This window comes from Leptodactylus fuscus, chromosome 1, assembly GCF_031893055.1.
Source record: "Leptodactylus fuscus isolate aLepFus1 chromosome 1, aLepFus1.hap2, whole genome shotgun sequence".
Taxonomy (NCBI): Eukaryota; Metazoa; Chordata; class Amphibia; order Anura; family Leptodactylidae; genus Leptodactylus; species Leptodactylus fuscus.
This window is the reverse complement of record NC_134265.1, coordinates 275,127,106-275,152,404: the sequence shown is the minus strand read 5'-3', so window position 1 is coordinate 275,152,404 and position 25,299 is coordinate 275,127,106. Positions and strand designations below refer to the sequence as shown.

The window sequence follows — 25,299 nt, the reverse complement described above, 5'->3', positions numbered from 1 at the left end:
TCTTCCTAATTACATCATGGAAGGCAGATTTGCATATTCTTCCTGCAGGATCACTAGTCAGCTTTGACTTACAGCATTATAGATGACTATGATATACAGTCCTATGAAAAAGTTTGGGCACCTCTATTAATCTTAATAATTTTTAGTTCTAAATATTTTGGTGTTTGCAGCAGCCATTTCAGTTTGATATATCTAATAACTGATGGACACAGTAATATTTCAGGATTGAAATGAGGTTTATTGTACTAACAGAAAATGTGTAATATGCATTAAACCAAAATTTGACCGGTGCAAAAGTATGGGCACCTCAACAGAAAAGTGACATTAATATTTAGTAGATCCTCCTTTTGCAAATATAACAGCCTCTAGTGGCTTCCTATATCTTTTAATCAGTTCCTGGATCCTGGATGAAGGCATTTTGGACCATTCCTCTTACAAAACAATTCAAGTTCAGTTAAGTTTAATGGTCGCCGAGCATAGACAGCCCGCTTCAAATCATCCCACAGATGCTCAATGATATTCAGGTCTGGGGACTGGGATGGCCATTCCAGAACATTGTAATTGTTCCTCTGTATGAATGCCTGAGTCGATTTGGAGCGGTGTTTTGAATCATTGTCTTGCTGAAATATCCATCCCCGGCGTAACTTCAACTTCGTCACTGATTCTTGAACATTATTCTCAAGAATCTGCTGATACTGAGTGGAATCCATGCGACCATCAACTTTAACAAGATTCCCGGTGCCGGCATTGGCCACACAGCCCCAAAGCATGATGGAACCTCCACCAAATTTTACAGTGGGTAGCAAGTGTTTTTCTTGGAATGCTGTTTTTTTTGGATGCCATGCATAACGCCTTTTTGTATGACCAAACAACTCAATCTTTGTTTCATCAGTCCACAGGACCTTCTTCCAAGATGAAGCTGGCTTGTCCAAATGTGCTTTTGCATACCTCAGGCAACTCTGTTTGTGGCGTGCTTGCAGAAATGGCTTCTTTCTCATCACTCTCCCATTCAGCTTCTCCTTGTGCAAAGTGTGCTGTATTGTTGACCGATGCACAATGACACCATCTGCAGCAAGATGATGCTGCAGCTCTTTGGAGGTGGTCTGTGGATTGTCCTTGACTGTTCTCACCATTCTTTTTCTCTGCCTTTCTGATATTTTTCTTGGCCTGCCACTTCTGGGCTTGACAAGAACTGTCCCTGTGGTCTTCCATTTCCTTACTATGTTCCTCACAGTGGAAACTGACAGGTTAAGTCTCTGAGACAACTTTTTGTATCCTTCCCCTGAACAACTATGTTGAACAATCTTTGTTTTCAGATCATTTGAGAGCGGGCTGTCTATGCTCGGTGACCATCAAACTTAACTGAACTTGAATTGTTTAGTAAAGAGGAATGGTCCAAAATACCTTCATCCAGGATCCAGGAACTGATTAAAAGCTACAGGAAGCAACTAGAGGCTGTTATCTTTGCAAAAGGAGGATGTACTAAATATTAATGTCACTTTTCTGTTGAGGTGCCCATACTTTTTTGGTTTTCAAATTTTGGTTTAATGCATATTGCACATTTTCTATTAATACAATAAACCTCATTTCAATCCTGAAATATTACTGTGTCCATCAGTTATTAGATATATCAAACTGAAATGGCTGCTGCAAACACCAAAATATTTAGAACTAAAAATGATTAAGATTAATAGAGGTGCCCAAACTTTTTCATAAGACTGTACATCTGGGTTTCCAGACACAATACAGTCTTGAAAATATGGCTGATGTATGGATACCATTTTTGAGCTTGAAAAGGCCTGTGTACAGTGGTGTCATCCTTTACATGTATGGTAAGTTAGTGTGATGAAAGGAGATATGCATTATTGTGTATGTATTATTACTTAATCATATTATTCATATGTAAACTGTATCTCTTTAGTGAATATTTTGTTTATGTTTGTGTTATCAATCTATCTCAGTAGTATATGTGTAAACAAAGGGGAGGGGGGTCAGAGGTGAAATTCTTTCCCTGGCTGTACACAACCAGATGAGGCAGGCAGAGAGAAAGAAGGGTGTCATGACCCTGGGCTAATGTCCAGAGCCCAGCAGAAACACATCTGTGGAGGTAAACTAACAAGGCTGGATGTGTCCATTTCCATCACAAGATCCTCCAAACTTCCTGGAACCAAATAATACTTTTAAATATCATTCTGTTTTCCTCCCATTATTTTAAGGCTGTTTGCATTTTGTGTCGTTCGTTATCCTCTCTTATAAAGTACTGAACACTTTGGGTGTCAAATTGTTAACTTTAAGTTTACTTTGTGTTGCTCTGTGAACCCATTACCCGTTTTGGGGTGTGTTTTGTCTGACCGTTGGAGAGACATCCATCAGGTCAGAGGTGGGGGCAGCATATTTGCGGTGCATGAAGTGTGTTGGGGTACTATTTATTCTCAGTTTGCAACCTGAGTGAAGGGTGAGTGCCAAAGTGAGTGAGTGCAGTGAGTTGACCTCTAACACCCATGTATGTGACAGTTTGATGATTTATTGCCCATTAAATCCCAAATCCAAACCAATAAAAAAACAATTCCCAGTATGACGTCTCACATAATCTCCTTATTTTTCTTGCTCTTTTTATGACTTGAAGAGCATAAAAAATAAATTAGAAAACCAGTGGTATACTTCTCTATGGACAACACTATCATCAGAAAGCAGTGGTTTCCAGGAAACTTTCATAAGGAATTATAACAACTTACTGAATACATTAACATTATTATAATATGAATTATTGCTTTTCATTGCTATTTCAACTAACTGATCAAGGTAAAAAACACCAAAAATGATCAATAGTCTATATTTTTATGCAGATCATAGGTCCATTATAACAAGCCTTGAAACGTTAAAGGGGTTGTCCCATCACAAGGATCCTATCTATACTGCTTGTTAATGTAGATGTAAGACTTTTACTAAATACAATGCTTCAGCAAAACTGCTTTGTTTGTCCACTATCGCCGCTGGCTTTGCATATGTAACCCCGCCCACAATGATGCAAGAAACCAGGAAGAAAGAAGATTTTACAGCAGCGAAGACTGGTGAGTATGCGACGTGGGAATACCCCTTTAAGGGATCATGTGAACTTAAAGTTGAAAGAACTGAACCCTCCACTCTACCTGGAAGATAAAAGATTTGCTCACTTAGCTTCATTAAAACATTTCAACCACATTTTCCTTTGAACATGCCTGTTAAATGTCTTTCAGGCTAAGGTCCCACGTTGCGGAAAAACTGCTTTTTTATGCAGATTTTGTGGCTTTTTTTTTTGAGCCAAAGTTAAGAGTGGCCTGAAAAGGAGTGGTAAATATAAAGGAAACATTTAGAGTTTGCCTTTCTGTTAAATTTACTCCTGGCTTTGGCAAAAAAAAACAGCAAAATCAGGAGCAGAATGGTGGGTCAGTACTTAACACTGTAGCCTTGCAACGCTGGAGTCCTAGGTTCGAATACTGCCAAGGTCAATATTTGCAAGGAGTTTGTATGTTCTCCCCGTGTTTACATGGATTTCCATGTTCCAAAGATATACTGCTAGATTGCCCTACATGAGGCTCACAATCTATATTTAAAGAGACCCAAGAACCTGTAATGCAAGAAGCTGTGTTTCTGGAATTGGTGCCTTAGTAAGTGATGCTATGATACTTTCCAAAGTGATGGTACTAGTTTCAGAGCTTGGATATCCCCTAAAGTCTCTTTGACAGTGTTATGGCCTGACAATGTTCTCACAATGGCACTCTAATATTAAGACGGCAGGAGAGTCACAGTTAACTTCACTAAAATGACCCAAATCATAAAAATGTATTTATTGTACCTAAATAATTCAGTAGTAGGTGGATGTTTTACGTTTCCCTATGGGCCTTTTTTTGTGTAAACATGGCAATAATAATGGGATTTATTCATCGTACAACTAGCTTTAACCCCTTAGCGACCCTTGACGTAACTGTACGTCTTGGGTCGCATGGGGATGTATAGAGCGAGCTCACACACTGAGCTCGCTCCATACACGGCAGATGCCGGCTGTATAATACAGCCAGGACCTGCCAATAACAGCAGCGGTCGGTGCCCGAGCCGATCGCTGCTGTTAACCCTTTACACACTGCGGTCAAACGCGACCGCAGCGTGTAAACAGCGCAGGCAGCATGGGCGCCGCCATGTTTCCCCGATCGCCGCCCTCCCGAACGTCACATGAGGGCGGTGATCGGTTGCTATGACAGCCGGAAGCCTATTGAAGGCTTCCAGGCTTGTCTCTGCCCGAGATCTATTAGACGATGCCAGAGGCATCGTCTAATAGAAGTGCTGGGATTCTGCTATTCACTGCAATACTGTAGTATTGCAGTGAATAGTATGAGCGATCAGACCCCCTAGGTTTCAAGGTACCTAAGGGGTCTGATCATAAATGTAACAGAAGAAAAAAAAAAGTTTTTAAAAGTATTAAAAAAATAAAAAAAATATAAAAGTTCAAATCACCCCCCTTTCCCTAGATTAGCTATAAAAGTAATTAAAGAACATTAAACATAAACATATTAGGTATCCCCGCGCTCCAAAATGCCTGAACTATTAGAATATTAAAACATTTATCCCGTACTGCGAACGGCGTAGCGGCAAAAAAAATAAAAACAGCCAAAAAGCGTTTTTTTCAACACTTTGCCTCCTATAAAAAATTGAATAAAAAGTGATCAAACCATCAGATCTTTCCCCAAATGGTATCAATAGAAACGTCATCTTGTCCCGCATAAAAAGACACCACAACCAGCGCCATACATGGAAATATGAAAAAGTTACAGGTGTTAGAACATGATGACACAAAAATTTTTTTCTATTTTGCAAAGTTTATCATTTTTTTAAAAGTATCAAAACATTTCAAATACTATATAAATTTGGTATCACCGCGTTCGTACTGACACGTAGAACACAGGTAACATGTCATTTGTACCAAACAGTGAACGCTGTAAAAATTAAACCCATAAGAAAATGGCGCAAATGGATTTTTTCTCCAATTGCACCTCATTCTGAATTTTTTTCCAGCTTCCCAGTACATTGCACAGCATATTGAATGATGCCATTACAAAGTACAATTTGTCCCGCAAACAATAAGCCATCATGTGACTCTGTGAACTGAAAAATGAAAAAGTTATGGCTCTTGAAATGTGAGGAGGGAAAAACGAAAATGCGAAACCAAAAAATGGCCTGGTCCTTAAGGGGTTAATAGTAAACCTCCATAAGCTGATCAGCTATAACCTAAAATCTAATACCATGTTGGTTACTGGTCCCCCTTGTACCATTAAATTATTAGCAGATCTTATAAGTAAATTAAGTTGTGAAAAAGGGCCTTAAAGGGATTCTATCATTAGAATTCCATTTTTTAACTAAGTACACATAGGAATAGCCTTAAGAAAGGCTATTCCCATCTTACCTTTATTATTCTGATCCGCGCTGCTGAGTTTTCAGACAGCACTGAGGGCATTCCCCTGTGCTCAAACAGCACAGGGCGTGTCCCCTGTGCTGTTCGAAAACTCCCCAGCAACACCTCCATCTGCTTCTCCAGACTGCCGCTTCTCCCATGTCACCTTCGTGTCATCATCCAAAAGTAACGACTGCGCATGTTCGTCGGCTAATGCCAACACAGCTTAAACACAACATTCCTAAGGGTATGTGTAGGACTGATAGGAACAAGTAAAATACCTCTAAAAGAAAGATACATAACTGAGGGCCTGTTAATCACAAGTACCAACAGTTGTCCATGTATGATGATGACACTTCTATATGACCATTGAGCCTCATTGGTCCTTTTCACTGGCAATATCATGTATTGGAAAATATTTCTACAGACTGAAATGTTGCATCATAGAGCTGAAATATTAGCAGATTTTCTTCTACACCATATGCTGCCTTCAGTTTTGTTAGGTTTGCAGACTCTTTGGTCAGAGTGCACTGAGAAGTGATATAGTTGCGGAGGATGTGCTGGGAATGCCAGAGTATCACACTGCCTTTACCATCTTGTCTTCTTCCTACAATGCATCCTCCTGGTGCATCCTCCACTTGCATAGCTCCAGAGCAGACAATTGTGGCTTATTAGTGATATAAATCAGGAAACTCAAGTTTGATATAGATGTAGTGTTGGTATCTGTAGACCTGGACTCCACTGGTGTAATTTGTTGACTAAGTTACATACATACACCCATCTGTCCACATGATGTAATAGAAGCATGATTTACCCTATTAGGCCACCTACCATTGCCCCAGGCCACAGGTCACATGTCAATTATAAGTGTTTGTCTATAGCCTAACCTGTTCAAATTCCAATCATCGTAGATGGACAATGTAAAAAGCTTGCAGCTTTTACAGACTATGATTTGTGGCACTGGTCCGTGTTTGCCATTACAAGAAAAAAAAAACTGTCTCAATTATTAAAACAACATTACAAGCTCTGGTATCATTAAATGAACACCATTCTTAGTAATAAATCAACAGAACTAAAAATGATATTGCCCCCACTGTTTATTAGAGGTCAGCATTTCCTGCATGTTCCTCCAAAAGGGGTAATATTTTTGATGACCTTTTCAACTTTGGCTTGGTGTAGTTTAGCTAAGGGGGTGGGAGTTAAAGATGACCTTTCACCACCTCCACCAATTCACATTCTTAGCATCTGTGAATAGGTGTTACTCCGCTGATTCCAGCACAGGAATTTTGTCTCTAAAGACAAAACTTTTCAGGCAGGCCTACCACAATTCCTAATGTAAACCCTTCCGCAGTTAGAATGCCTAAAATGAACCCTTTTCTATTCACGCTCTTGCATTACCCCACATGATATGATGCCGTATCAGACATTATTTCTCTGTAATGTATCCTTCTGTCTGTACTTGACCTCTCCATTTTGTAAAGTGCTGTGGAATGTGTTGGCGCTGTATAAATAAAATGCATTATTATTTTTACTGAAGACAGGACAGTGCAGTGAGACTTCTGTTCCAAACAGTTGTCAGACACAGAATGGTGAGGGAAATTAGAGAAATTGCTGAGCTCCTAGGGGCAACCTGGTGGCTCAGTGGTTAGCACTGTAGTCCTGGGTTCGAACCCGGCCAGGAACAACATTTGCAAGGAGTTTGTATGTCCTCTATGTGTTGTGTGGATTTCCTGCATTCTATAAAGACATACTGATAGGGGAAAAAGCTACATTGTGCTTCCTATATGGGGTTCACAATCTAAATTTGCAGGGAAAACCAGAGTGACAACGCATCAAGGTTTTTCTCACATTGCTTTGCAAAGAAAGTTTGCAGGTTTCCTTTGATTTTACTTATAGAGAAGCCACCAGTGTTTTAATAGGTATGATTGACATGCTACGAGTTCCAAAGCTGCTAAAATCCCATCCACTTTTCTGAAGACTTGAAAATTCTACATTTTTTTTTCCACTGCATTTCCACCACAGGCAAACCATGGTGTTTATGCCGTGGTGTTTTCTTAACAGAAAATTCTTGAAACAAATCCTACCATCATGGCAAATTGAATTTCTAAAATAGACTACAGTAGATTATCAGGACAGCAGATTTACCCCTTTTGTAGCTAATATTATATGACATATTATTAAATATCTTTCTGTCTTTGTCTTCATATAGAATCTGCTTTAATATTAAAGAGGACCTTTCACATCAGCTTTCAAGCGATATATAAATCTGCCAGTGTCAAAGGTCCTTTTTAAGTAAATTAACTGCTAGGTAAGGGTAAGGGTCCATTGACATGGCAGAATTTCACACTGATTTTGAGGCAGATTTTTCTGATTTTCAAAATCAGCGTCAAATTCTGCCATGATTGCTTTCAATGGGAGGCAGATATCAAAACAGGATTCTGGAACTGACATAGCCTGCCCCTTTAAGAACCCGGAAGGAGAGGGCTGTGGACAGAGAGAAGAGGGCTGGTAGCCCCCGCATGCCGCCACGGAAGTTCCGGACTGACTCCTAACAGTAGTTATATTGAGTTGTGGTCAACGACCACAGGTCAGACTGGCCATAGAAGTGAAGTACCCCGGGGTTCAGTGCTGGGTCCGCTGTTACTTAACTTATTTATTAATAATATAGAAGGTGTGATTGATAGCACTGTCTCTATTTTACCAGATGACACCAAGCTATGTAGTACAATACAGTCTTTAGAGGATGTATGTATGTAAGCAGACTTGGATAGACTGACTGTTTGGGCATCCACATAGCAAATGAGGTTCAATGTGGATACATGTAAAGTTTTGTATCTGGGTAAAAATAATCTGCAACAACATATGTCCTAGAGGAAATAAAGCTGGGAGAGTCACTGGTAGAAAAGGACCTGTCTGTACTTGTAACTACATGTAATGTCAATCAGCTGCCATATTGTCATATATTAGAATGGGTATGGACTTGCGGGGCAGGGATGTAATATTACCACTTTATAAATCATTGGTGCAGCCCTATCTGGAATATGCAATTCAGTTAGGTGCATGGAGGACCTCAGAGACGAGGAGAGACTAAGGCTAAGGCCCCACGAGCCGGAAACACTGCGCTAAAGTGCTGCAGGAACAACTGCGGTGTGAACGCATCGCGGTTCTTCCTGCAGCGCTTTGAACAGAAAGTTCACAGAGTTTTCCTTCGCGGACTTTCTGTTACAATTATATCTACGGGAAAGTTGCTGGCGTTTCCGTAGATATAATTGACGTGTTGCGATTTTCAAAATCACAATGGTTTTGGAAATCGCAGCGTGTCCACCCTGCGATTTTTTTCTGCAAAATGGGAATGGGATTCACATGAATCCCATCCACTTTGCTAGTACTGTAAAACGCCGGGAATCGCGGCATTTCTGGCTCGTGGGGCCCCGGCCTAAAGGATGTTAATCTATTTAGTATGGACAAGACACATTTAAGAGGAGTTATGATAATTCTGTATAAATACATAAATGATTCATACAAGAAATATGGAGAAAAACTCATCAATGAAAAATACCCTCAAAAGATAAGGAAACTCTCTCCACCTGGAGAAAAAAAGGTTTACTCTTAAGCGCCAACAAGGCTGTAAGGACTGTAAATCTGTGGAATAGCCTACCCTAGGAGCTGGTCACAGCAGTTACAGCCGGCACTTTCAAAAAAGGATTAGTTGCCTTTTTAGAGCAAAATTGGTTATGGAAATGTATTGACAGTCATGACGTATCCCATCCCCTGGTTGAACTTGATGGACATATGTCTTTCTTTAACCATCCTAACTATGTAACTATGTAATATTAAGTTTAGCCAAATAAATACTTTAGAAAATACAAAAAACTCTTTCTCATTTGATTTTCATATGCCGTATTATAGCACATAGATAGGGGCTGGCTAGTTGACAATTCCTTAATAAAGATAACATTCATGAAGGCACGCTGTAAATATTAGTATCACTCAAGGTATTTGCTATGTTTCTGCATATTTTGTTAGGAGCGCTTTCATCATCCAATATGCTAGTCTTGAAGTTGCACAATGGTGTAACACAACACCTTAGTTGCACAGATCTGTGAAAACATTACCAATGTCACAGAAGTGATGGCAATTTAGCTTGGCTAAAGATCAGCGAATGCTTAATGGCTACCATGATACAATATATTGTAATGGCACTATTATGAAAGAGCGTTGCTTTTGTGGTTTTCCTTTGAATCTCTTTACTTTTAACAACCATACTCGCTGCACAGGCACATTGTACCGGCACAGTAAAGTTATGTTCAGACAGTGGAAAATGGATTCCACATGTGAACATTCTGTCGTGGCTAGCCGTACGGTATGCCGATGCAGTACACCGGCATCCTGTTGCGGGATTCCGCTCTGGATTAGGCCCGAATGGATGGGCCTAATCGGGAGGAGGTCTCGCACTGCGGACTCTGCGGCTGAATCAGCTGCGGAATCCACAGGATGAAGGGGCGTGTCGCTTCTTTTTTCATTGAAAGGTTAATCCTTGCCTGGTATGATCTGCAATGATTGGGTTGTTAATAAAGGGAGCAGGATAGCAAGCTGATCATGGGTTCACTACAAAGTCAACAAATGCAATTCTCTTATAATGCCTGTTAGGTTGTGCATAAATCATAAGACACATTCTGTAGTGCTGGCGGAGGTTGTAGAGTGGTAACTGGTGTCATGTTCATATGTGCGCCTGGCAGGGGTCTGCTTGGTGAAAGCTGTAGCAAGTTGGATACAGAATGTATATTTGTAATATAACTTTGCTTTCTTTTTCAAAGCAGGAAAAATTGCTTTTATATCAAGGATCACAACATATGGTTTTAAAATAATTATCCCATTGCTTCATGTCAATAGTAGGCTTGTCATCATATAAGCAATTAATCATGGAGCTTACCATACTTGTCAGCATGTCTGAGGATCCAGTTGTTTTATCTGCCTGTACTGTGATGGTTGGTAATGTTCACTGCCATGTTCACACAAGAAGTGACAACCTGATTCCCTATCTGTGCCTATGTGCCTCCACTGCCAACTTCTCATTCTCCTCCATCTTGTTCTACATACAACATTGTCCATGTGGGTCCCCAACTGTCACAGGATAGCAAGCAAGATGTGGAAGCTGCTCCTTTACATCACTTTTTGCATACCTTCCAACTTTTGAAGAGCAGAAAGAGGGACAAAATGTGCGACGTGTGCAGCAGCAAACTTAGCGCCGTCCATTTTTATGTTGACTCTGTCCATTCTCATTCATTTTTCATGTGCCCCCACACAGTATAATCCTCCTAGTCACCCATAAATTATATGCCCCCTCCATCTCTCCCCCAGTTTCATAGAACCCCTTCATCTTCCCCCAGTTTCAGGTCCCCCCTCCATCTCTATCCCCAGTTTCATGTCCCCCCTCCATATCTGTCCCCAGTTTCATGTCCCCCCATCTCTGCCCACAGTTTCATGTCCACTCCATTTCTGCCCACAGTTTCATGTCACCCCATTTCTGCCCACAGTTTCATGCCATTTTCCTACCCTTCATCTGCCCCAGTTTCATGACGTTCTCCCCACCTTCATCTGCCCCAGTGTCATGTCATTCTCCCCCCTTCATCTACCCCAGTGTCATGCCGTTCTCCTCCCCCCTTCATCTTCCCCAGTGTCATGCCGTTCTCCCCCCTTCATCTGCCCCAATGTCATGCTATTCCCCCCTTCATCTGCCCCAATGTCATGCCATTCTCCCCCCCTTATCTGCCCCAGTGTCATGTCATTCTCCCCCCCTTCATCTTCCCCCAGTTTCAGGTCCCCCCTCCATCTCTATCCCCAGTTTCATGTCCCCCTCCATATCTGTCCCCAGTTTCATGTCCCCCCATCTCTGCCCACAGTTTCATGTCCCCTCCATTTCTGCCCACAGTTTCATGCCGTTCTCCTACCCTTAATCTGCCCCAGTTTCATGCCGTTTTCCCTACCTTCATCTGCCCCAGTGTCATGCCGTTCTCCCCCCTTCATCTGCCCCAGTGTCATGCCGTTCTCCTCCCCCCTTCATCTTCCTCAGTGTCATGCCATTCTCCCCCCCTTCATCTGCCCCAGTGTCATGCCGTTCTCCTCCCCCCTTCATCTTCCCCAGTGTCATGCCGTTCTCCCCCCTTCATCTGCCCCAATGTCATGCTATTCCCCCCTTCATCTGCCCCAATGTCATGCCATTCTCCCCCCCTTATCTGCCCCAGTGTCATGTCATTCTCCCCCCCTTCATCTTCCCCCAGTTTCAGGTCCCCCCTCCATCTCTATCCCCAGTTTCATGTCCCCCTCCATATCTGTCCCCAGTTTCATGTCCCCCCATCTCTGCCCACAGTTTCATGTCCCCTCCATTTCTGCCCACAGTTTCATGCCGTTCTCCTACCCTTAATCTGCCCCAGTTTCATGCCGTTTTCCCTACCTTCATCTGCCCCAGTGTCATGCCGTTCTCCCCCCTTCATCTGCCCCAGTGTCATGCCGTTCTCCTCCCCCCTTCATCTTCCTCAGTGTCATGCCATTCTCCCCCCCTTCATCTGCCCCAGTGTCATGCCGTTCTCCTCCCCCCTTCATCTTCCCCAGTGTCATGCCGTTCTCCCCCCTTCATCTGCCCCAATGTCATGCTATTCCCCCCTTCATCTGCCCCAATGTCATGCCATTCTCCCCCCCTTATCTGCCCCAGTGTCATGTCATTCCCCCCCCCCTTCATCTTCCCCCAGTTTCAGGTCCCCCCTCCATCTCTATCCCCAGTTTCATGTCCCCCTCCATATCTGTCCCCAGTTTCATGTCCCCCCATCTCTGCCCACAGTTTCATGTCCCCTCCATTTCTGCCCACAGTTTCATGCCGTTCTCCTACCCTTAATCTGCCCCAGTTTCATGCCGTTTTCCCTACCTTCATCTGCCCCAGTGTCATGCCGTTCTCCCCCCTTCATCTGCCCCAGTGTCATGCCGTTCTCCTCCCCCCTTCATCTTCCTCAGTGTCATGCCGTTCTCCCCCCCTTCATCTGCCCCAGTGTCATGCCGTTCTCCTCCCCCCTTCATCTTCCCCAATGTCATGCCATTCTCCCCCCTTCATCTGCCTCAGTGTCATGTCATCCCCCCCCCCCCTCTTCATCTGCCTCCAGTTTCATGGGCCCCCTACATTATGTTCCCCTCAATGTTTATCATGAAAAAATACTTATACTCACCTTCCAATGCTACCCCGCAGCTCTCACTGCAGTCTTACTCAATGACATAGTTGTAGGCACGATGTGATGTCATCACATCGCACCTACACATGCAGAAGCCGGAGCACAGCGTTAAAGCAGAAGCTGAGCTGTGACAGCTCCTGCTTTAATCACCAATGTATTCAACTCATTGGCGTCCTCCGGGATGGTTGGGAGGTATGCTTTTTGCATTATTGTGAGGGTTCACTCCAATATCCTGTAAAGGGCAGGGGGATTACACTGCTGATGCTATTTGTCACATGACAAGGGTGTGGATGTCAGGGGTCGACTTGACTCGCTCAATCTTTCACTCACACTTCACTCAGGCTGCAAATTGAAAGTAAGTCTCACCTCAACATTGTCCACACACACCAAATACACACCACCATAACTTCTGATTCAAGTCCAGCAGCAACCTCACTCACATAAGCAAACACACCTCAAAAGATAATGAGTTCATATTACCCCTTTGAAAATGAAAATACTAATCCAGAGGTATAACTTATAGGTCCTGGGCCCTAAGTCAAAATCTGCATTGAGGCCCATAATTACTATGTGCTATCAATAATACTTATTATGTAGGAAGGCTTTTGGGCCACCTCAGGGTCCAGGACCCCGTAGCTAATGCTTCCTCTGTACCACCTGCAGTTAACCCCTTGTACTAATCTGGAGGTTGGTATAGGCAACCAATCTACTCTACTTTCCCATACAGAGTTATATAAATAAACATCAAATTAAAAGCATTAGATCCTGATGACAGACAAGTGGCCATTATCCACTGGTGTAATGTCCCTGCTCTCTGATGACCCTCTCTGCATGCAGCCCTCTAATGGTTGATACCTGTGGCTGGAGACAGCACCCTCCTGTTGCTCTTAGTACTGCCCAGTGATATGCAGCAAGGTCAGGAACATTGCAAAAACCTTCACAGATACCAGATTGACTACATGCCAAACTGGGGGTCAAGTTGTTCAAGTTTGAATGCTGGTAGAGGACGGACAAGCAGACATTCACTTTATAGATATAGATGGAGCCAGGGGACTAGAAGGAGAGGCTTGAAAGATCACGTGTGCTGATTGACCAGATAGTAGATAGATGAGCAGAAACATTCAAGCTGCTTGGCTATATCTGCCCCTATATCGCAGAGCCTAGAATATATGGGTTCCTAGGAGGTTTAGGCACCACTCCCTGTTTCCATGTGACCACCTGTAACTGTTAGTATTAGGCACTACCCTATAGCGTCAAAGCAGGCAAGTTATGGTTGTATTTACTTACTGTTAAGTGGACCAAACAAGAAATGCCAAGGCGTAGATTGTGTTAGCTATAATGGGCTTATGGGGAGAGCCTGCCAGACCACACAGCTAAAACATCAAAAGTTTAAGAGCTACCTACTGGATCCAAGTCAAGAAGTAACCTTCAAGGAGGCCATACATTCTAGGAACAACTGTTTCTCTATTTTCAGACAGTGACTTTCAGCCTGTAAAATAATCTCTGAGTCAGACGTATGCTTATAGAGTGTACCGAGGTAACACTGTTCCCATATACTGTACATAGGCCCAAATTTATATATAGGTACACAGTGTAAATTTAGACCAGCAGTCTGAAAGTGCACAAGACTTAGATGTTAAATATGACATAAATATTGACTGTCTAAGTGCCTGCCACCTTTTGTTGGCTTACTTTGAGCTAGAATTGTACGACCCAATTTTGGTGCATTTTTGGTGCATAGTGGCACATTTATGCCACACTTCTTTTTTGAGACTCCACACCCACATATCTGGCAAGTCAATAATTTTTAATTCAAACTATACTGTATGTGCCAAAGACAAGCCACAATGCGCCAAGTATACACTAGTGTCTAGTCGTAACCACAATAGTAAATCAAGACCATAGTCTATATTGATGGATATATTGTAAGATTCATATGACTTTCTTTATGTAATAAATGACATTACTATAATAAATTAAATAATAAAATGATTATATACACACCATGTGGCTGATATGTAGGTTTATAATAACTTTTAATATTGATTCACTATTGTTATATTATACGATGTGATAGAGTTGACAGTTCCATGTACTTTAGTTATGAGAACAATGCTTCAAAATACATTCTGAAGTCACTGGATTCCTATTTCTTCCAGTTTTTCTTTCTTTTTTTTTTTTCCTTTTTCTTTAAGAGTGCTGCCAAAATATACAGTACATACTGATTCTGTCATATGAACAGATGTTCTGCCTGAGGAAATCCAAAGTATGGTTCTAACTGTGAATGGTTTTAAGGTGCTTCACATTTTCACAATTTACACCCATTCTGCAGAGTTCAATAACAACAGAAATGTAAAAGAACAGATTAAGTTGCTTTATTAGGTTGTTTCTAAATTGTTTAACAAAGTCTGTCATAATACGGAGCTAATAAATTCTAATTCACCGAGACCTGTCGGATGTATTGTTATATAAAGCTGTAAATGGGTAGGGCGGTGGGGCTGGCATTGGAGGCTGTGGGTATTTCCCGACTAGATCTTATATTATAAACCTAGCAGTGCATTCAGTATATTGGGTAAAGGGCAGCCAAGGAGCCCTACACCCTTCTTTCTGTACTACTTTACAGATGAACCATATACATAGGGCTTTATATACATAGGGCTTGCTTGAACTATTTTTTGGGATTATCAGCAGTTCTAAATGTATGGATGAGTACAGGTGCCCATACGCATAACTAGAACAAAAGTTTGAGGGATAGAATTAGACAATGAATGATCATATTCCAGACTAAACATACACAGTCATTGTCCAGAAAGAAGTCGACCATGTTTGAAATTTTTGTTCAACAGCTGGATGAAAAATGTTTCGTCCACAAATAACCTTTCTTTGAATGTATGTCACTACCAAGCCCATCACAGGTTCTAGACACAACAATAAAATAACAATAAAAACATTTTTAGATCCAAAGTGCCAACATATTCTGCACTCTACAATTCATAGCACACATAAACAGATAAAATGAGACATTACAATATGACAAAGAAATTAACATATTAAACAATAGGAGTGATGGCCCTGCTCACAAGAGCTTACAATCTATAAGGCAATAGTGAGACGCAAGAGATCAGAGGGTTTGTTTGGTACATCGTTTGATAAATAAGGTCATAAATCTAAAGCTGTAGGAGCTGTCACCAGCCAGTATCTGTGAATATAGAGATATTAAGTGCATGGAGGGCAGGGTAACTTCTAGATGAAGGGGTCAGGATCTGAGGAAAAGAGATAGGATAACTTATGATACAAAATGTTAATGTAGTGTGTGGGGTTGTAGAACAATGTGCTCAGGTCATGTGATAAGCCTGACTAAAGCTGATAAACTGCTGTAGTTAGGAATTAATCTGATTGTCCAGGTAAAGTGTTCCAGAGAACCGATGCAGCTCAAGAAAAGTCTTGGAGACAGGACTCTAAGGCCATTGGTAGAATGGAGAGGACAGTTAGGGTTGGTAAACAGTGACGAGGGAGGAGATGTAGGGAGGTTACAACAATCCTTACTAAAATTTTTAACCTCTCTCACTCTTCTGGAATCTATTCGTCCTCCTTAAAACATGCTGTCATAACTCAACTACTGAAAAAACCCTTCATCAACCTATCCTGTGCTGTTAACTGTTGACCCATCTCTAACCTTCTCTTCATCTCTAAACTCCTGGAACGCTATTCCAGCCTAAAAACTAAAACTAAAAATGACTTATTTATTATATTATAAAATATATAAAATTATATAAAATTTATTTGAATACCCCAATCTAAAGAAAAATAAAAATGTTGTAAGTTTCAAAAAAAAGTGAAATTGATCACAAACCAGTTTGAGCCATCCAAAAAGTCACATAAGTATTTTGGATTTTACACCGCAATAAACCATTTTGAAATTTTGCATCTCAAACCTGTGGAGTGCCAAGTAATTTACACATCAAAATAAGTAGTGCATCCCTACTTGATGGCTATATACAGTGGTGATGTACTGTGTATAACCACTGTGTGGCAGGCTGGAAATGAGGAAAGATAGGGGTCCAAGTGTAGGGAGCAGCCCATAAGCCTTGAGTCTAAGGGTAAGTTCACATGGAGATTTTTGGTCAGGATTTTGAGGCCATATCCACCTCAAAATCCTGACCAAAAAGATGGCTCCCATTGAAGCCGGTCAAGTGTTTTTTCCGGGAGCTGATTTGTTCCGGCTACCGGAAAAAGAAGTGAAATGCTCATTCTTCAGGCCGTTTTGCCTCACGATTCGGCCTGAAGACACTCCCGACTAGGCCCATTCATTGGGCCTCATCCGGAGAAGAGTGCGCGACTGGATGTCAATGCAGTGCACTGGCATTCAGTCGCGTATACCCATCTTTTGGACTGGAACCTGAGGTGGCCTTCGCCTCAGGTTCCAGTCCGAAAAACCCCGTGTGAACTTACCCTAATTCATCTACTAGTGATGGACAAGGAGTGTTTAGATGGGACAACTCCCTTGTCTAACAAGTCTAGTATTATTTGTATTCTTGAATGAATAATCTTTTGGTTTATGAGACAGAAGGCTATTGAGTTATTTATTTTCTATTACATTTTTTACATCTATTTTCTTTAGAAATAATAGTCATATTTATAATATCAAAAACTATTCATCTTACAAATATAGTGCTGAATCTCAAGTAGAATTGTGGTTTTGTTGGGAAAATGTATCTTTGTTGTCGGTCACCTTTTAACACATGATCATTTTATTTCTTGTATAGTTCAGTAACTTATCTGACACTTGCTTTTATTGCCACATTCCTGATTTGTTGAGCACAATAAACAAGTGCAATGAATATCACAAAGGATGGCACGCTTAACTTTTCAAACAGAAAAAGGAAAGCATTTGAGTACATGACTTGTAATAGGGCACTTGTTGGTGTAGTTATAGAGACAGAAATAAAACAATAAGCCCCATGTCATTGTTGTGAGTGTTGAAAGTCTGCCATGTTACTCTAACTGATGTTAAAGCAATTTGCCCAAATGTGATTTAGAACCAGAATTCCTACTGATAATGTGGCAACAAAGCAATCACGTCTGAACTATTTCAATAAGATGCACAAGTTAGAAAATCAAACATAAGTAAAATTTCTCTGCAGGTTATCATTATAGTTTGTTTTGTGCTATGTAGGCTATATTCAGCTGCTGCTTTACAGTTGTCTTTATCACAGGGATTGCAGAACTGGGGCAGCTAGTACAATATCTCTATTCAAACACTGGTGTTGTCTTTCAGACCATACATTACAAAATCAAAGGACCTAATATTTAACCAATCCTATTTCTATTGAAGAGGTTGTCCAGTTCATTTTCATTGATCAACTATCTTTAAAATAGTTCACTAATAAAAGATCAGTAGGTGTTCAAATCCTGGGATCCCCGCTGATCAGCTGTTTTAAGGGATCACAACACTGGTGAAATCACCATGATGTCTTCACTGCTTATATTGCATGCTGTTTGTTTCATAGTGGTCATCTAATGTCCAATGGGAGGCTTTTTAACCCATTTTTTTCAATGTGTCACTCACGTTAAACGAAACCCATTGAAATCAATGGGATTCTGTCTTGCAGCGCTGATCCTTACGTGAGTTATCGTGCAAGAATCAGTGCCGCGTTACTTTGTGTGACTGCCTCCTTTGAATACAATGGGGGCAGAATCTGGATGGAATCTGTTGCTGATTTGGATCAAATCAGCATCAAATTCCTACATTTGAATGGCCCCACATAGGAAACACAGCTAAAACAGATTTCATTTTTTCACAGAATTTTTCAGTGAGTTTTTGCTGCGTTTCTTCTCTGCATTTCCCCCCCCTATTAAATCTATAGGGAACACTCCACAAGCCAAAATTAAAATGCTGCAATTTTCAAAACCTTCAGAAGATGCGACTTTTCCGCAAATCTTTTTTCCTCAGTATTTGACTGAGATGAAATGACATCTCAATGATTTTGCTAGTACTATAAGGAGCAGGGCTTTTTCTTGCTTTGTTTTTCCAGCAGACAAATAGTCTGTATTTCCAAAATGTGGGACCTTGGTCTAAAGGAATCCTTTTTATGTTGCCTATTTCTTTTTAGTGCCAGATCCTTGAGGCTTGATCATTACCCACAGAGCGTTGTTAGACTGTGTTGCTCTGAATGTGATTGCTTTTAGTTGAGTACAGAGTCAGACATTGGAGCTGTATCAGCTTGTTTATACGGTTCCCACTTCCGACTGTCTATTCAATTAACAATATCTCCAGAACGACCACACCTAAAACCACAATCCCTGCAGTAAAATAAAGCCACCAGAGCGGTAGCTAGTTGTAGGGACACACCTTCCATGACGTGAGCTCTGCACAATGCTTGCAGGCAGACTGGCAAGCTGCTAATGAATAACGTCACCTCTACAGTATGTGACACAATATTTCCGTAATAAAGAACGAGGAAACCTTAGGAGGCAATATCACTGTCAAGGGTAAATAATCCAGTTACAAAAAATATTTTATTTAATGAGCAACTAAAAACAAACAAAAACAAACAAACAGAACACATAAAATGACAACGGATTTTGGAACATAATTATCTGTATTTTATTTTATTGGTATTGTGTTTTTTTTTGACTATTGTTATATGACATAGGACTATGCTACATAGCGTCCTTTTATCTGTTTATTTTTTTATTTTACTCATTTCTGTCTATTAGGATCTAGTGTGATGCATGGGGTTATGGTAGGTACCAAGGTTTCCCATGGTACCTAGCATACCTCAAAATATGTATCCAAGAAACATTTTTAAATTTGTTTTCAATCCATAGAACAAGGGATAATCAGATGGAAATGAAATTGAGTCTTGGCTGGTTGTGTCTTGACCACTTCACCCCCTGTCATGCCCAATTCCCTTACTTCAAATATGAGCTCAGGACATGTACCTTTTGAAGCGGCCAGTCCACCACTGTCATCCCAACCACTCTGTGATCGGCAAAGCAGGAATCTCTCAGCAATATCCCCAGCTCCCAAGATCCCTTGAACACTGTCAAGTTTTGGCATTTCCTAATTGTTGGACTAAGAAAACCTCAAGACTTCTTTGGGTGAACTCTGGCCCAACATCCTAAAAGAAAGTTGCAAGAAAAGGAGATACAAATGTTGGTTATTATTGTAAATGTGCTATATGATGGATGTAAGATGCTTGTTTTTGGGGAGTTTTCTGGTAGTACTGAATAGAAAAGGAAAGAGCACACTTTTTAAAAAACTTTTATATTTTTGTTTATTTTTTCCATGACGTTTTTTTTTTTTTTGCAATTTTCAAACTTCCTTTATTAGTTTATTTTCCAAAATTAGGCATTGGTTCAAATGTCTGCACACAATACCCCATCAAAAATTAAAAACCTTCTAAAAAAAAGTTTAATGGTGTGTTCACACTACTGTTGTAAATGTCCGTTGCTATCTTCCATCATAGGATGACAGCAACTGACATTAAACAGTCGCAGACAATGGTTACAGACTGATTCTGTATCCATTCCCATTGACACTAATGTAAACCACATGAGAGAAGCTAGCTTCCTCATGTTTACTTTTAAAACGGAAGATAAACTTGTACATGTATGATTTTATCTTCTGTCATCCTATTATAGAAGACAACAACGGACATTTACCATGGTATTGGGAACTCCCCCTAAAAGGCTTATAATAAATATAATTTCATAAAATATATTTAAGCTTGCAATCCACATCAAAGGTTGTCATTCTCTTTCAAATCCCTACACTAAACTAAACTAAATAACATGGAAGAACTAAACTAACTAAATAGAAATGTCCAAAACCGAAACTAGAAAGACATCTGCCCAGAAATGAGTTATCTATCAGCAAAGATAGACATTCCTGAAGTGCTCTAGGCTGTGCATGCTGAGTCCAGTCCATATGGATGATAGACGTTATCACCAGTAGCTTCAGGTCAAAGTCAGGACCAGTCCCATAAATCCAGGAAACCTTATGGAGGGGAACAGTGGCTTGGATAACCATCACATTATCAAGATCCATTTCAAAAGCTCTTTTGATCTTTCTGCTGAGAATCCCTAAGGTGCACTTAAAGAGGACCTTTCATCAGATTGGGCACAGGCAGCTCTATATACTGCTGGAAAGCTGACAGTGCGCTGAATTCAGCGCACTATCGGCTTTCCCGATCTGTGACCCGGGTAAAGCGCTATTGGTCCCGGTACCGTAGCGCTTTACAGTCAGAAGGGCGTTTCTGACAGTTAGCCAGGAACGCCCTTCTTCACAGCAGCGCCTATCGCGCTGTACTGTGGAGCGGGGAGGAACTCCCTCCTCCCCTCCTGATAATACTCGTCTATGGACGAGCTGTGTGAGCAGAGGGAGGGGGCGTTCCTCCCCGCTCCACAGTACAGTGCGATAGACGCTGCTGGGCAGAAGGACGTCCCAGGCTAAGTGTCAGAAACGCCCTTCTGACTGTATAGCGCTACGGTACCGGTACCAGCAGTATATAGAACTGCCTGTGCCCAATCTGATGAAAGGTCCTCTTTAACATACTATCTCACTGCTGAGAAGTGGTAGTTAAAGACACTCTTCTGCTCAGTAGCTGTAACAGTCTGTCAGTGTTGCTGCATCAGAGTAAAAATATTGGTGATGGTAGAAACAGCTGGAGTAGACTGACAGGGAGTAGCAGGTCACATGCCATAGTTGTCTAGTGCCAACAGTAACTGTAGGCTTGTTATTATGGAGAACATGGAAGAAATTTTGGCTTGCTCGGTTTGCTTATCATCTCAGTCACAGGGTGAAGATACCTATAAGAGTGATACCATGATGATTTTGAACCACAGCACATTCCTCCTCCGCTGCAGTCATACCACTTAATTTCCAGAGTGGCTTTTCTATTCTTAATTCTGTTTTCACTGATCTCTAGTGAGGTGCCTTCTTCCCCCAAAAAGACAGCACTTTGGCCGCTAATAATAATAATAATAATAATAATAAATTTTATTTATATAGCGCCAACATATTCCGCAGCGCTGTACAATTTGCTAAGGAAGGTATTCTTAGAAATTTTCCATTTTCTATTCTTGAAGAGTTGGATGAGAGCAAGCACTGACGGCTATGGTGGTGGAGACTTGAAGCATGTAAAATAACTATGACTCCCTGTAGTCACATAAAAAAGCATCGCCCGTACTTGTGCAAAAATCAACTGGCAATAGAAAGCAATGTGAACAAGATCTTCCTCTTCCTCCCTGTGACGATTCCCATAGCCAGACCACATCCACAAAAAGAACTAGTACATGGTCATCATTGTCATCACAATCACTGACTACCTCCCCGGTCCTCCTTCTATGTTCCTTCATCAGTCGTCAGTAACAGAATGTGCAGCCAAGAAGCAATAATATGCACCCAGCCATTTGCTTGTGCACCAACTTCACACACGCCTGGACAAATTGCTGGTGGTGCAGTCAATGCCACACCAGTTAGTGAATTAAGACAATTCCTATATTCCTATATGCGCGTCTCACATTGAAAGCAATAGGTAAAAAAGCCTCCCATTGATTTCAATGGGTAGCACGCGTATGCCAGCACCCATAGAAATCAGTAGGATCTGTTTTAACGTCACTCACTCAGTGATAGCAGTCCGCTATCACTGCTTGATGTATCTGATATTAGCTGTACTAGTGGCATGTGTCTGGTTATCTGATTTTTTATGCATATCATCTAAGTTCCATGCCTATGTCTAGACATCAATTCTAATATCTTTGAATTCCAATATATGCTATCACTTGGACATTACTAGGAAATATATGATACATTCAGCCTTTGGTTTTGAGTAGAGATGAGCAAACACTAAAGTGTCCGAGGTTCAAAATCCGATTCGAACAGTCGCACACTGTTCGACTGTTCGAACGGATTTCGAACCTCATTATAGTCTATGGGGGGAAATGCTCATTTCAGGGGTAGGCAACATTCAATAAAATCATACTCACCAAGTCCATGAATAACGGTCGGGCTGGCTTGTGCTTGAAGTCTTCTCCCGGCGCAGGATCCCCGCGTCCTCTTCCGGGTGGAATTCACTCTGCCTAGGCATCCGGCCTAGGCAGAGCCGACTGCGCATGCGCGTGCGGCTCTGCCCAGGCCCGACGCCTGAGCAGAGCCGACTGCATGCGCGTGTATGCGCGTGCATGCCCGCACATGCGCAGTCGGCTCTGCCTAGGCCGGATGCCTAGGTAAAGTGAATTCCACCGGGAAGAAGACCCGGGGATGCAGCGCGGAGAAGATTTCGGAAAGGTAAGACAAGAACCAGCGTTGATTGGCAGAATGTATAGCATTCTGCCAATCAACGCTGGTTCTGCATCGAACATTAAACTTCGAACAGCTAGTAGTGTTCGATCGAGTACAAGTATTTCGAATACCGTAGTATTCGATCGAACACCTACTCGATCGAACACTACTCGCTCATCTCTAGTTTTGAGGGTTGACAAATTTTATCTAAAGAATGAAAACTGTATCCTGGTTGATGAGTATATTAACTACTACTGTATATTTTGTGGCACCAGATGCAGAGTTATCCATGATTAACCCTGGTGTATCCAGGGTGAACATGTCTGCTCAGAGATAATATTTTTGGAGCATATCATTGCGGTACTCATCTAAGTATTGTAGTACGCTCCTCTGTTTCTAGAGACTATTAGCACGGACCGTTTACTATTGGTTTTCATGCAGTGTCTTTATTAGGAGCTAATTAAAAATTATGTTTTAGATTGCACTTGGAACGATTTTTGTTTCTGTGATTGTGTTGCATGTAATCTTTCCACCCTTCAGATGGTGCTAAGTCAATGTCAACTATAACTAGGGAAACACTGCTATTTTTCGTATAGGTATAATACAAACTAAAAAGTCTACAAAGGAAAGCTCCGTAGACTTTTTGTGAAAAGCGCTGTAAAAAAAAAAATCTGTTTTCACTGTGGTCTTTTCCGCAGCGCTTTTTGGCTGCAGCTCGCCACGTGGGGCCTTAGCCTTAATATTATACAGTATAGGGACAGAAATGCTTTGTAAAGATACAGAATGCTGGATTCTGTACAGATCGTAAAAGACACAGTTGCGGATTATATAAGCAAATTGAGAAATTTCAGCATTTACTGTACTGGATTTCCTTGTTCCTGCCAACTTTTTCTCAGCATATGGAACAACTATTAAAACTTTTATTTCTAGGTGTGTGCACAGTCACTGTGAGCTGACGCCGGAGTAAGAGAAGTGAATTAGAAGCACCAGCTTTTACATTCCATAGAAAACTTGTGAGTGAATCGGCTTTGTTCTTTATCTCAAAGGAGTTTTTGCAAGTCACAATGATCTGCTTATAACAACAGGAGTTCCTGTTACTCCTCCAGATTTTGTGTAAGAAGATTTTTTTCTTGTGCAACATGCGTCTTTGTAAGAACTGCTGAGTAATACAAAGTTTTTTTTTTTCTTGTGGCTGATGCAAACCTGGGGAATTTGCATCATCACTCGGCAGAAATAACCTGGTGTGACAGCAGACTAAATGCTGTACAAATGCTGTACAAATCATCAAACCCATGAGGAAGCTGACTTGGTCTCCAATAATAGGGCAGCAGAGAGGCAGCAGGTGTTACTGAGACGCACATCTTCAGCTCCAAGTTGTACAAAGTTTACATTACAGTCAGTATATTGCAGAAGAGGAGACACCTTCTACCTGCACAGCACTTTTTTCTATTTTATTTTGATAAAATTGTTCTTTTAACCATGTATAAGAAATCTGCTTCCGCTGATGTGTCCATGATATCCAAAGGCAGCTGTTACCTGGAAAAGCAATCTCAAGACACGTTACCCTTAAAGAAGGGTCAAGAACCTGACAGCAAAGGAAAGGTGGTACTTAAAAAGAAGGTGACTTTGTTGAGAGGAATCTCTATAATTATTGGGACTATCATAGGAGCGGGGATTTTTATCTCCCCTAAAGGAATCCTACAACACACTGGGAGCGTAGGAATGTCCCTAACTGTGTGGACGGCATGTGGCATCCTCTCTCTCTTTGGTAAGTGCATGCTTGCAATAACTATTATCATATTATACATGTGGGCTGTTCCTGTATATATGTCATTAGAAATTACTCAACCTTGTATGTATACACTAACATTCAAGGAAACTTAAAACATCATTGTCAGCTGTTATTAGACTGAAAGTCATGATAAAATGTCACATTTAGTGACTTTAAGTGACTTCAGTTAACCCTGTTATAGTTTTATTCTATTTATACAATGATTAAGTTATGGTTAATTGAATTTCTTTGGCTTTATGTTAATATCTAGTTAATTTCATTTCATTTCATACCAGATGTTTATGAAATTGACTAATCCACAGGGACGGCCTTCATATGAAATGCATGTGATCGTATATATGTAGCTGAGTCTGTGTACATCTGCTCCCATGGTGTAAAATGCTATTCGTCTGACGTATGGAGGGTGTGTCAGTAAATACTAGGTCTTACCTTTGTTACATTAACCAGATCCTTGCCAATGTCTTTAACAACAGTCATTGTGAATTGAAGTATATAATGGGAAACAAAATGAAAAATAAAGTAAAACCAGCACATGTTAAGATTGTAACAGTGGGAATTTGTGCAGTTGTGACTC

At 41.1% G+C, this 25,299-nt stretch overlaps 1 protein-coding gene across 1 annotated transcript in view; it reads left to right on the top strand.

The window, feature by feature from the left end:
- Positions 1–24,126: 24,126 nt before the first annotated feature.
- The window catches only part of SLC7A11 (solute carrier family 7 member 11), a 176,049-nt gene continuing 174,876 nt past the window's right edge, over positions 24,127–25,299 (top strand). The window contains exon 1 of the mRNA XM_075257537.1: positions 24,127–24,701. Within this exon, the coding sequence (XP_075113638.1) occupies positions 24,413–24,701 (289 nt within the window). The 5' untranslated portion in view covers positions 24,127–24,412. The remainder of the gene's footprint in view (positions 24,702–25,299) is intronic.